The sequence below is a fragment of the Buteo buteo genome, chromosome 9 (assembly GCF_964188355.1).
Source record: "Buteo buteo chromosome 9, bButBut1.hap1.1, whole genome shotgun sequence".
NCBI classification, from domain to species: domain Eukaryota; kingdom Metazoa; phylum Chordata; class Aves; order Accipitriformes; family Accipitridae; genus Buteo; species Buteo buteo.
Genome location: NC_134179.1, coordinates 4528311 through 4539598, shown reverse-complemented (window position 1 = coordinate 4539598; position 11288 = coordinate 4528311). Strand labels below are relative to the sequence as shown.

At 58.7% G+C, this 11288-nt stretch overlaps 1 protein-coding gene across 4 annotated transcripts; it reads right to left on the bottom strand.

Annotated features, from left to right (window-relative positions):
- Window positions 1–548: 548 nt before the first annotated feature.
- Window positions 549–10912, bottom strand: SLC37A2 (solute carrier family 37 member 2). Of its 4 annotated transcripts, XM_075034998.1 has the most exons (20): window positions 8929–10291; window positions 8313–8394; window positions 8126–8213; window positions 7689–7767; window positions 7344–7479; window positions 6822–6898; window positions 6561–6727; window positions 6098–6135; window positions 5677–5859; window positions 5418–5508; window positions 5277–5339; window positions 4711–4796; window positions 3745–3793; window positions 3386–3459; window positions 2811–2889; window positions 2591–2688; window positions 2210–2274; window positions 1885–1931; window positions 1310–1342; window positions 549–819 (listed from the first exon to the last, which is right to left on the bottom strand). In XM_075034998.1, exons 1-18 carry the CDS (start codon window positions 9006–9008, stop codon window positions 1889–1891), a joined length of 1578 nt encoding a protein of 525 aa, XP_074891099.1. In that variant the 5' UTR covers window positions 9009–10291; the 3' UTR covers window positions 549–819; window positions 1310–1342; window positions 1885–1888. The 4 variants fall into 4 exon arrangements, with proteins under 4 accessions (XP_074891099.1, XP_074891100.1, XP_074891101.1 ...); XM_075034999.1 differs by lacking the exon at window positions 8929–10291 and adding an exon at window positions 10785–10912 and having other exon boundaries at window positions 1310–1931; XM_075035000.1 differs by lacking the exons at window positions 1310–1342; window positions 1885–1931 and having other exon boundaries at window positions 8929–10285.
- Window positions 10913–11288: the final 376 nt, after the last annotated feature.

Sequence of the window (11288 nt, the reverse complement as noted above, 5' to 3'; positions counted from 1 at the left end):
CTGCAGGCCAGCGGCGCCGGCTTCACCTCCCGGGGGCTCCCAGGCGCCTGTCGCGCGGCTCCTCCTAATTAGGAGGCATCTAACGAAGACCATCAGCTGCCCACGCTGGACTAATAGTGCCCACAGCGCGCGAGCAGCTGTTTGCTGTGGCGCAGGGGCTGATGCACGGCTACGGGTCCTTCTTTGGGGCTAAACGGTATGATTTGGGAATCGTAATAATCAGGAAAAATGCTGGTTTGGGTGGTGGGTTTGTTTCTTTTTTGCGGTGGGATGAGATGAGGAGTGAAACCAGCTTAATTTGGGCTCGGTGAAAAGCCTGGGGATGTTCTTTACATAGAATAAGCGGCATTTGGTCGGTGAGGCGGTGCCTTAAGTGATTTGGTGCAGTCCTTCTGGTCTGATATCCTGAAATTCCAAGCACCAGGATGGGGCAGGCTTGCAAATGAGAGGCAGCACGTGGAGAAAAGCAAGAAGGGCGCGATCACCGTCCTCAAGTTCACGCAGAGCTGGCCGAGCCCCACCATGAAAGGGCACGGAGTGGCAACACTGGTTTCACACGTTTTTATTAATAAAGTGGCCGACGGTGAAGAATCGGCCCAGAAAACCAGTCGGCCAGGGCCCTTGGGCTGCTCCTCGCTGCAGCCTCGCTCCAAAGCAAACCCACGGTGGCGGTACGAGCCCGTGGGGCCGTGCTTGAGGCCGTGCCTCGGCTCTGCCGAGACGGACGCGCTCCCGGCGCGCCCCAGCCTCTCTTCCTCCCTCCGGGCCTCTCAGCTCGGGGCGGCTCATGGGGGGGGCACACGTCAAAACTCCTTAAACCTGTGGGGAGAGAAGCGAGCGGCTGAGCGTGGCGGGTGCCGCTCGGTAGGTGTTGGGATCAATGGTGGGTGCTGCAGTGCTGCCGGAGAGACGGACAGGGAAAACGGCTCTGCTGGAAACCCCAGCCCCATCTGCGCTGCAAGCCCAAGAGGAGAAGCGGGCACAAGGAGGTGATCCGGCCACCGTTTCGTCTCCGGCCAAAGCTGAAACATCCACCCCAAAAAAACAAAAAAAAACCCCAGCGTTTGCGCCTCCTCTCCGCAAGCTGCTCTGGAGACAGCGCGCTCCCCAAAGCCCTCTAAGGTGTTGCGGTATTTCCACAAACTGAGCCAGCCGCTTCCGCCAGCACGAACCAGCCGGATTTTGGTGCAAACAGGGACGGTGTCACCCCAGCCAGGACAGTCCTGGCCCCAACCAGCCCCAGCACAAGAGAGCGAAGTCTGACAGCCCTCCACCGGCGGCTGGAGAAGGAGATTCGGGCCGCACTTACCGCAGCGTGAGGCCCAGACTATTGGTCTTTCACCTGCGAACACAAGACATAAAGGACCAAACATTTTCAGGGGGGGGGGGGTCTGGGGTCTGGCACCCCCACCACTGTACTGACTGCAGCCCTTTCCCCCTCCGTGCTTGTGTGGGGGCTTTGGTGGCAGCCGGGAGACGGACCGGTGCTGATTTGGAGATTACTTATCCCCTCACTGCAGTGATTTGGCCACAGATTTGATTAGCAAGCCTGGACTCTGTGTAATCAAGCTCATTAGCACAGGTGGGCAAGTCAGCCTATAAATTCGGCTGTTTCAAGTGCGTTAATCAATGCCAATCAATCGGGCATCTGGGCTAACATCTCGTAAGTAAGCTGGAGACAAGGATGCGCTGCCCGCCTGTCTGCACTATCTTCCCCGGCCGTCGTGATTTAATCCTTTGATTCCCAAATCTCGATCTCGGCCCTTAAATTACCAGCAGAGCGGCCGTTTCTAGGCTAAGCCTGCCAAGCGAAACTCGAAATCAGGGCGAATCAGGCTTGCATTTGCATTTAATCCTTAGGGCTCCAAGCGGAGATACTCACACCGAGCTACTTCCCATCCAGCACTGACTCTGTTAGCTGCACGCTAGAGCTACAAAGACACAAGGATGCTGTGTTTAGGACCGAGAGGGTTTTGCGAGGCGCGGATGGCTAAAATCGCCCGGGTGCTGCCCTGGCTCGAGGTGGGAATGTCTCTTTGTGCCCACAGGAGCGAGGCGTCAGGCAGATGGCCTCGCGAAGCCTGTCGCGATGCCCACATGGAGATGTAGCAGCGACAGCAAGGGGTAACAAACGTCTTTCCAGAGCGGCACCGGCGCCGTGTTTTGGCATCGCGGGACCAGAGGCCGCCCCGGGGCGGTACGTACATACCCTCTCTTCCTCGCCATGTAGCCGCACCACCCACGGACCTCTTTGACCACCACACGAGCGAGGAGCTGCAAGAGGAAAGGTGGATGATCGCCACGGGGCTGACGGCTCTGCGGCCACCAGCCTTGGCATGAGCATTTCCGTCTCTGAGATAAATTTTAAGGCTTTTCCCGGGGAAGATTGTACGAACTAAAACCGTATGTGGAGGAGGTCATTGGGAAAAGCCAAGCGAATGGAGGCAAAGGGTTGGAGGGCTTTGCAATTTGCCCTGTGCCTGGCTGTCTCCTGAGGACCGTCCCTGCCCTCCGCTGGCAAGCGGGCAACTAAAAGGGAGCCCTTGAATATCCAGGGTAGCAAAACAAGTCCCGCCGAGGAGGGACCTACCAGGCAAGCCAAGACGTCGGCTGCTATCAACATGTAGAAGACATTATTCCAGCCCGTGGGGGAGATGAGCCCTGCGAGCAGCGGCCCTAGGGCAGCACCTGCGAGGGCACACAAGCCGCATTAGGAGATGCCCTGTTCGTGGGTGAGAGGGGACCAGGAGCCCGCCAGCACCGTGGTGCTGGGGGGAAACCGGCGCCTGGCATCCCCCAGCTGTACATACCTATGGATCCTGTGCCATCAATGATGGCTGTGACAGTAGAAAGGGCTTTGGCATTTCCTTTGAGAGACTCGTGTGTTCCCTGTAGGGACGGAGGAGTAAAAATGTAAGGAGGAAAAGCGGCTTTGGGGTCCACAGCCAGCAAGTCCTAGCGTGAGGCCGTTCACACCCTGGGCAGCAATTTCCATGTATCGGACCCAGCTGTGGATGGGAAGACCAAACTCGGATGCTGCCTGCAGCCAAACCACAGCAGAACCAGGATTGCCAACAGCAGCCAGCAATCCCAGGTGATATCCCAGCAAATTTTTCCATTCTGATTGCGCTTAGAGGGAGGCGCAGCAGGGCTGAAGCAGTCACGTGGCCAAGATGAAAAAGCGACACCAAAAAAAAGCTGTGTTTAAGGGAGCGTGTGGACCGCAGCACGAAGTGTGACAGCCCTACCCATCTCTGCTGGGCTTCAGAGGCATTGGAAAACAAAGCCAAAAGGCAAAAATCCCAGCAGACATCCCTCCAGGAAAGAGGGAGCAGCCTTTGGATGAGCAAGGGCAGCGTGGTGGGGTCTGAGCTGTGCCTCTTACCAAATCTGCCGAAACCGCTGTCGTGATGAGAGCGTAGGGGCCATTAACTAGAGCGCCACAGACGATCAGCATCGCTATGAGGAACAAGACGGCCACGGGGGTAACCGGGAAGAGATTAAATCTTTAAGTGCAGGCAGCAGGAGGACGTCGGGTCCATCGTCCCCGGCCCCTGTGCGGACATCGCTGTCCTGCACATCCACTGCCTGCTCATCTCCCGTTTTCCCCAGGAGATCTCATCCAGCATCACCGTCCCCCAAATCCCAGACTGGCTCGAGAGGAGAAATAAAGGCAGGTGAGCCCACAGCATCTCCCATCACCCCTTCAGTGACAGGAGCCGGCTGCACTGAGGAGCTCCTCACCTATTGATGTGCCGATGCCATTCTGGCCAACATGGTTATACAGGAACAGCTGGAAAAGAGACACAAGATGAACCAGTTACGGCTATTCCAGATGTTTTCCCAAATGTTTTCCTTGCAGCAGCACCCCAGGGACAGGATGGAGAAAGTGGGGACCTGAATTATTGCCGGCGCCGAGCTTCGCAGACCCCCCTTCTGCGCAGCGTTTGAAGAGGAGATCACCAGCCAGGACGGGGAGCCGAGCATGCCCTTGGCTCCGCGTCCTGCTGTCTGTCTGCCAGATGAAATACCTGGCAGCTGGCAAACAGAGGTGCTGCCGCGATTTATGGCCCGGCGAGGCTTGCACACCTCCCCGCCGGCTGAAGCCAGACGGTAATTTGCCCCACCGGCGCTATCGGGGGACGCGGACATGACGCGGCCTCTCTGCTTTTCAGTGTTCGCCAGCTTCTTCGGAGGGGAGAGTCTCACAACCCGGAGCCAGCCAGGCTTGGATTACAGCTAATTAGCAGCGGTTTTGCGGCAGCAAAGCCAAGCGAGCTCCGTGCAGGTGCTCGGGAAGGACATCCCGGCCAAGCACCGGCAGAGAATGAGGCTGTCGGCATGGGGGCTTTTGGGATGCCAAGCAAAGAGACAAAAGCTGGACCGGCTCAGTGAGACACTCAAGGCTTTAAGACAGAGCAGGGTTATGGCACAATGGAGAAAAAAAACCCTAAGGGTATTTTTTTCTAAAAACCCCTAAAGGAATTTTTTTTTTAGCTGTCAAGGTCTCTACAATCTCCTCCCAGCCTCCAGATCTGGATGTCCACCCTGGGAACATCTGGGCATGTGGCTCGATCCCATCTCTCATCTCAGCCAAGCGCATGACCAGCTCATCCCAGGCACTTGGGAAGAGGAAGGCGGCCGTGACTCAAAGGAGCCAGAGGAGAGGAAACCCTCGTGACTGGGTTTCTTCCCCGCGTGACAACGCACCATGGGAGCAGCGACGACCAGCATCACGCAGCATGTGGTGGCCCTGCCGCCAGTGTAGTCAGAGATGAGGCCGGCGAAGATCCCCCCTGCAAGAAGGAGTTGCAGGTGTCAGTCACGCCACCCCAGCTGCAAAGCTTTGCCCCAGCTTAGCCCAAAATCCAATGGGACGCTGTGCTATGATGCTCTTTCATCCCCCAACTTTTGAGCGAGATGTCCCCAAGGTTAAATATAATGATATCAGAGTGAAGAGTTTTGATTTATCCACACCACTTTCTCCCTGCAGATGGTTTCCCTACACCTGCATGCAGCTCTGGTCCCCTCCATGGTTGCAAAATGTATTACTTATCTAAGAAAAAGAAGAGCCTGAGCAAACGAGACCAGAGGAAAGGTGTTGTGATGGTCACCTGGCTGGCAAAATAAAAGCGAGGGGCATTTGCTCTCTGCCGAGTGCTATGAACACTGAATAAACCTCACTGCAGTGCTCCATGGAGGGGACTTTCCCTCAAAGCCAAGATTTTCCCCAAATCATCCCCGATCCATCCCCTCCACCCAGGTACGTGACGAACCTAAAATGCCCCCAACATCAAAGAGGGTCGACAGGTCCCCAGCTTCCTTGGCACCAAAATGAGCTGTGAGAGAGAGGAGAGGGGTGAGGAGATGCTCCCCTTGCCAAGCTCGCTCCTGCCTCGCTGTCCCCAGAAACTCACCAACGTTCACAATATAGAGGGGCAACCAGTAGAGGAAGGTGTAGCTCACCAGCTTGGCAAAGAGCAGGCAAAGGGAGAATTCTACCACGCCCTGGGAGGAGAGAAGACATCAGAGGAGCCTCCTTCTCCCAGCCTCCTCCAGATGGTGGGTTTTCCCCCAGTTTTCTGCCTGGTGGACACCCCATTGATGAGGTGAGCTGCCCTCGCTTTGCTCTTTCCTCCAAAGCCATCATGATGCAAGGGGCATCCCATGACTCACGGGTATCCGGAGCGCCCCGAGGAAGCTGATGGCTTCGGGCTCCTCGGCGGGATCCGTGGGGCTGTCAGAGTGATCCGTGCTGCTCTGGCCTGAGATGCTCAGCGGCCCCTCGTTGGAGGTGACTGCTTCGGGATCCTTCTCATTGGTGGTCACTCCTCCAGCATCCTCCTCGTCGGAGGCCATCTAAAAGCAAGGCGTAAGCAGGAGATGTGGCTCTCGTTGCTGGAAGGGCCTGAAACGTCAGATTCACTGCTGGCATGTGACCCAGAGGATGCTCACACTGGAATAGCAACAAGCATCCTCTGTGATAACTGAACATCGCTCTAATTTCTGATGTTATGACCAACGCCCTGGTTGTTTTGCTGTAAACTGAGCGACCACCCAGCCCAGCACAAGCCCATTGGGAATCGATTTAACTCACATGATGCAGAGGTGGACTGCAGCCAACGTCCTCGGGATCTGCAGGCAGAAAGGAGATCCCTTGAGAGCCTGGACCAGCTCCGCTCCACTTGCTCTCCCTCCAGCATCTCACGGTGCAGGGGAGAAACGTGGGGGTGGGAACACCCCGGGGCTGGGCTGCATCTCTGGGTATCCGCTTCCCAGCAGTGAAAAAACCCAGTAAAATCCCAAAGGGCTTCCCAAATCTTTCTTAGAAAGACAGGTTGAGAGGAGTGAGCGGCACAGGGGCTGAGCCTGCCTGGATGACCCCAAAGGAAGCCAAGCATCCCTGTGGGGGTTGGGTCCACGTCCCTGCTCACCACAAACTGGAAATAAGTATTTGGGGTTGCCAAAAATGCTTGGAGACAGGCAAGGCAAAAAATTGCGGTCCCCCCGATTTTGGCATTACGCTGGTCATCTGCTGTGTCCTGGATCATGCTACTCACACTCCACAAGGAAGAAGAAGCAGATGATGCCCACGGCAGCAATGATGATGCCGGGCACGATGAAGGACAGGCCCCAGGCGGAGGAAACCCAGACGCCGGCGATGAGCGACCCCAAAATGTTGCCGACGGAGGTGTGCGAGTTCCAGATACCCATGATCAAACCTCTCCTGGCAGGGACAGAGCCGGGGTCGGTATCGCCAGGGTGGCTGCTGGGGCCGACAGGGATGAGGACGAGGGGGGACACGCCGGGCAAACACTCACTTTCCTTTCCCAAACCAGTTCCCGACACACGCCACGACGGAGGGCCAGCCGGTCGTCTGCACCAGCCCGTTGCAGACCTGGCAAGAGATGGGCAGCACCACGTGGCAGCGTTGGCACCCGGTGAGCGCCAACTTGCTCCATGGAGCACAGCCCCTGCGCCGTTTTGGGCAGCGGGGCTCAAAGATAGCCACCCCCATCCCAAAGCTGTCGAGAAAACACTCGGTTTGTTGGTTTTTTTCTTTTCCCGCTGGGGCAACCCCAGAGCCGTTTGCATCGTTCCCGTGGCTTAATTGGGAGCGGCTGCTGTTGCCAAACCGGCCGCCCGCCCTGCTCGGTGAGATGGGTGCGCCTGGTGGTTTCGGCACCCACGCCACACGCGACCAGGTTTTGCGGGGAGTGGAAATGCCCAGCATTCTCCCCCTCGGAAACTGGGCCACCCTGATCCCTGAAAGCCACTGAAAAACCGGGATGAGGCCACAGTGGTAAAATCCAGAGCCTGGGCATCCTCCAGCATGGACGCACCTGCACAACGATGAAGTACCAGAGGACATGGATATCCCAGAAGTAGCCGAGGCCGAAGAGCGCGGTGAAGAGCCCACTTAGCACCATCCCCCCCGAGAGGTAATAGCGCAGGGGGAGGCGCTCCCCAAAAATGCCGCTGCAGAGAGAGGGAAGAGCGTGGACAGGAGCCGTCACGGATGATGCCGCCGATGGGCATTATCGCAGAACCAGTGCCCGAATCCCAAATGGATCCCAGCACCTGGCTGCTTTCCCATTAGCATGACCCCATCCCGATGGAAACCAGTTTCCTGGCAGCCTGGTGCAAACTGGTGTGCGGAGGGAAAGGGGTGCAAAGCATCTGTGTACCTGATAAACATCCCGATGGCGTAGGCCACCAGGAAGGCATTATCCAGCGCCCCAAAAAGCTCCTTGTAGTTGTCCCCATCTGGAAAAGAAATAGTGGGCCACGTCAGCCTGGCCCCCATCTTGTTTTCCTAGGCTCGTCCTTGTCCCCTGTCCCCAAAACCCCCCTCCCCGGGCAGGGGGAGCTCTCAAAGCGTGGCCAGGTGCCATCGGTGCTGGGACCAGGTCCCACCCTGGCCCCCGTTTCGCCACCCGCTGCTGCCCTTTGGCCCGGGGACATGGGGCAGACACACGTTGCTTAATTACCTCCGGGTGCCTAATGAGCAGCCGGCCCCCTGCCAAGATCTCCAGCCACAACCTGGCTTAGGGCACGGGGGGGACCCCATCTTGACTGCCATGAGAGTAGTTTTGGGGATGACTGGAGGGGGGCTCAGCCTTACCGAAGGGTGCCCAGCTGCACCACGTGCTGCTGTTGGAGTCGTTGTGGGGGTTCGGGCCCAAGGCTGAGCAATTGGGGTGCAGCTGGCTCTGCGGGGAGAAGGAAGAGGTGAAATCGGGATGCTCGAGAACCCCCCGCCCCGTCCCCATGTTCCTTCGCCCCGCAGCTGCGGCGAGGTTGGAGCTCACCTTGACGATGCTGATGGGTTTTCGGGAGAGGTGGTAGCTGGTGTAGCAGAGGAAGGTCAGCACCAGCGTCAGTCCCCGATACCTGCGGGATAAAACGAGCAGAGAGGTCAGGGTTGGTGGGACAAGGATGGGGACAGGGATGGGTGGCCCGTCACCATCCCAGCTGGCAGAGCCCGGCCTGGCGGGGATGTCTCAGACATCTCCAGCCTCAGTGTTAGCCATGCTCTTCTTCCCCCACCGCAAAATTCATGCGTTTTGGAGAAAAATATCAGATAAGGGGGATGAGAGCCAGCATCAGGCCAGGTTGAATCCATTTGGGATGCAGATGCATATTTTGGACGTGCGCACACAGCTCCGGCACTATTTAACCTGTGGGGTCTTAGAAACTCATGGGAAAGGGGAAGAATGGGGTAGCTTCTGCTTGTTTCCCCCGCAAAATACCCCCTCAGCACCAAACAGGGACTCTTTGCCGGACCGGTGAGCTGAATCAGCACAGCCAAGCCAGTAGGGAAGTGACCAAAAATAGCCCCAAAATAGCCAGGGATGCATCTTAAAAAGATCAGCTGAGTTTTGGGGGGAGCACTAATCGGTGTTTCCACCTCCTTGAGCTGCTGACCCGGCAAACCGTGGGGTGAGCAAGCGCCTTCCTGGTGTCACGAGTGGAAACGGGGCACAAGACTGCAGCTGATTCATCATCACTCCCGGCGTTAATTAAAGACGAGCTGGAAAAAAAAGGGGAGGGGAAGGGGGGGTGTGCCCCAAGCAATACCCACTCCAGTTCCCCCACCGCATAGGGACTTTATCCCTTTTGTTTGAATTAAATGCAGGAAAATGGAGGAAAATAGGGAAAAAATGAGGTCTGGGCTTGGGCACGGGGATGCTGCTCTCAGCAAAGCTGATGGATGAAGCCCAGAGAATTCCAAGTAGGATTCAACACCCTCCGGAGCGGGATGAGCATTTCCATGGGGTTTGCAGAGGGTTTTAGAGCAGCACAGAGGATGTGAGCAGTCAGGGGCAGCTGCAGCACTGAGAAGTGTCACGGGGTTGCTCCAAGTGTAGAAAAAAAACAAAAAATAAAGCCTTTTTTTTGCAGTTTTAGCCCATCCCACTCCTCTTCGTAGTTTCACTTCTTCATGAAGCTGCAGCAATTGCAGGCACCCTGCAAAACCAGAGCAGCTTTCTGCTCCGAGACTGCACCGCAGCTAAGAAATTTCCGGTTCCCACCCCAAAAAAATAACTAAATGGCCCCCAAAGTCATCACTGATGGCTGTGGGGCTGATCCAAGGGGAGCGGAGAGGCCGCAGTGAGAAAGGGGAAGAGAAACTTCATGTGCGGTACCCAACTTGGCCAGATTGTTGGGGTGGTTTTTTTTTTTACCCCACATGTTCTGGCAGGGAAAAATCGCAGCTGATGGAAAAGCATGGGGGTTGTTTGGCAACAGGCTTCCAAAAAATAAGTATATTAAATAAAATTAAACCGGCAGCGGGCTCGTTACCTCACCGAAAGGGAGGGGAACGGGTGGGATGTCTGTGTTGGCCACATCCCACTAAATGTTGAGGGCGAGGGCCTGGCACATGCGGAGGCACAGCTCGAGGCTCGCCGTCTTGGGGTCCCCCCGCATCCCTCCTGCCCAGCTCCACGGTGCCCGAGCGGGGCTCGGTGCCCTCCATCCCCGGTTCCTGGGTCGTGCCAAAACCCGCGGGACTCGGTGCCGGTGCTGGGCTGGAGCCGGGCTCTCGGTGGACCCAGTGCCCAAGGGGCGATGCTGGTCCCTGGGTGAGCGACCCCGGGCCAGCACCAGTCCCCAGCCCGGTGCCGGTCCCCGGGCAAGTGACCGCTGGTCCAGGGCCGGTCCCTATCCCGGTGCCGGTTCCTGCTCCAGGGCTGGTCCGCATTCTGATGCCGGTCCCCAGGGACGCTGACCCTCCGGTCCAGGGCTAGTCCCCAGCCCGGTGCTGGTCCCCGGGCAAGTGACCTCCGGTCTAGGGCCGGTCCCTAACCCGGTGCCGGTCCCGGGAGAGCGATCCCCGGGTTCGGGACCGGTCCCTATCCCGGTGCCGGTCCCGGGAGAGCGATCCCCCGGGTTCGGGACCGGTCCCTATCCCGGTGCCGGTCCCGGGAGAGCGATCCCCCGGTCCGGGACCGGTCCCTATCCCGGTGCCGGTCCCGGGAGAGCGACCTCCCGGTCCAGGGCCGGTCCCCGGGCAAGTGACCTCCGGTCTAGGGCCGGTCCGGTCCCGGGAGAGCGATCCCCCGGTTCGGGACCGGTCCCTATCCCGGTGCCGGTCCCGGGAGAGCGATCCCCCGGTTCGGGACCGGTCCCTATCCCGGTGCCGGTCCCGGGAGAGCGACCTCCCGGTCCAGGGCCGGTCCCCGGGCAAGCGACCCCCCCCTCCCCGGCCCGGCCCGGGGCCGCTGCCCAGCCCGGTGCCGGTGTCCGTCGTCGTCCCCCCCGCCCCGGTCCCCGCTCACCGGCTGTCCCGGGGGAGGGCGCGGAGCAGGCGGACGCCGGGGGCGAGCGCTGCCCTCATGGCGGGCGGCGGCGAAGCTGCGGGTTTCCCCCCCCCCCCGGCTCCTTTTCACCGCCCCGCGGGACCCGCCGCTCCCCGCCCCGGTGCCGGTCCCGCCCCGGGTGCAGCCCCGCGGAGCCCCCGGCCCGTCCTCTCCTCCAACGGCGAGGGGAGAAACCGGAGCTTTCCCCTCCGTCCCCGGCTCCGCCTAAACCGAAAATCGGGACTTCAAATCCGGCGGGAAGGAGGGAAAAAAGCAAAGTTTGGCACCGGGGAAGGAGGGCTCAAGTCCTGGGGGTGGGGGGGGGCTCACCTGCAGCCGGTACCCTCTGCCGGGCTCCGGGTTTTTCCCCAGATGATGCTGTTTTTTCCAGCAGAAAAAAAGGCCGGTTTTCACTTTGCCGCTCCCTCGCCCTCCAAAGGGCTTTGGTGCCCCGATTTCAGCTAAGCCGCCCCAGCCATTGCT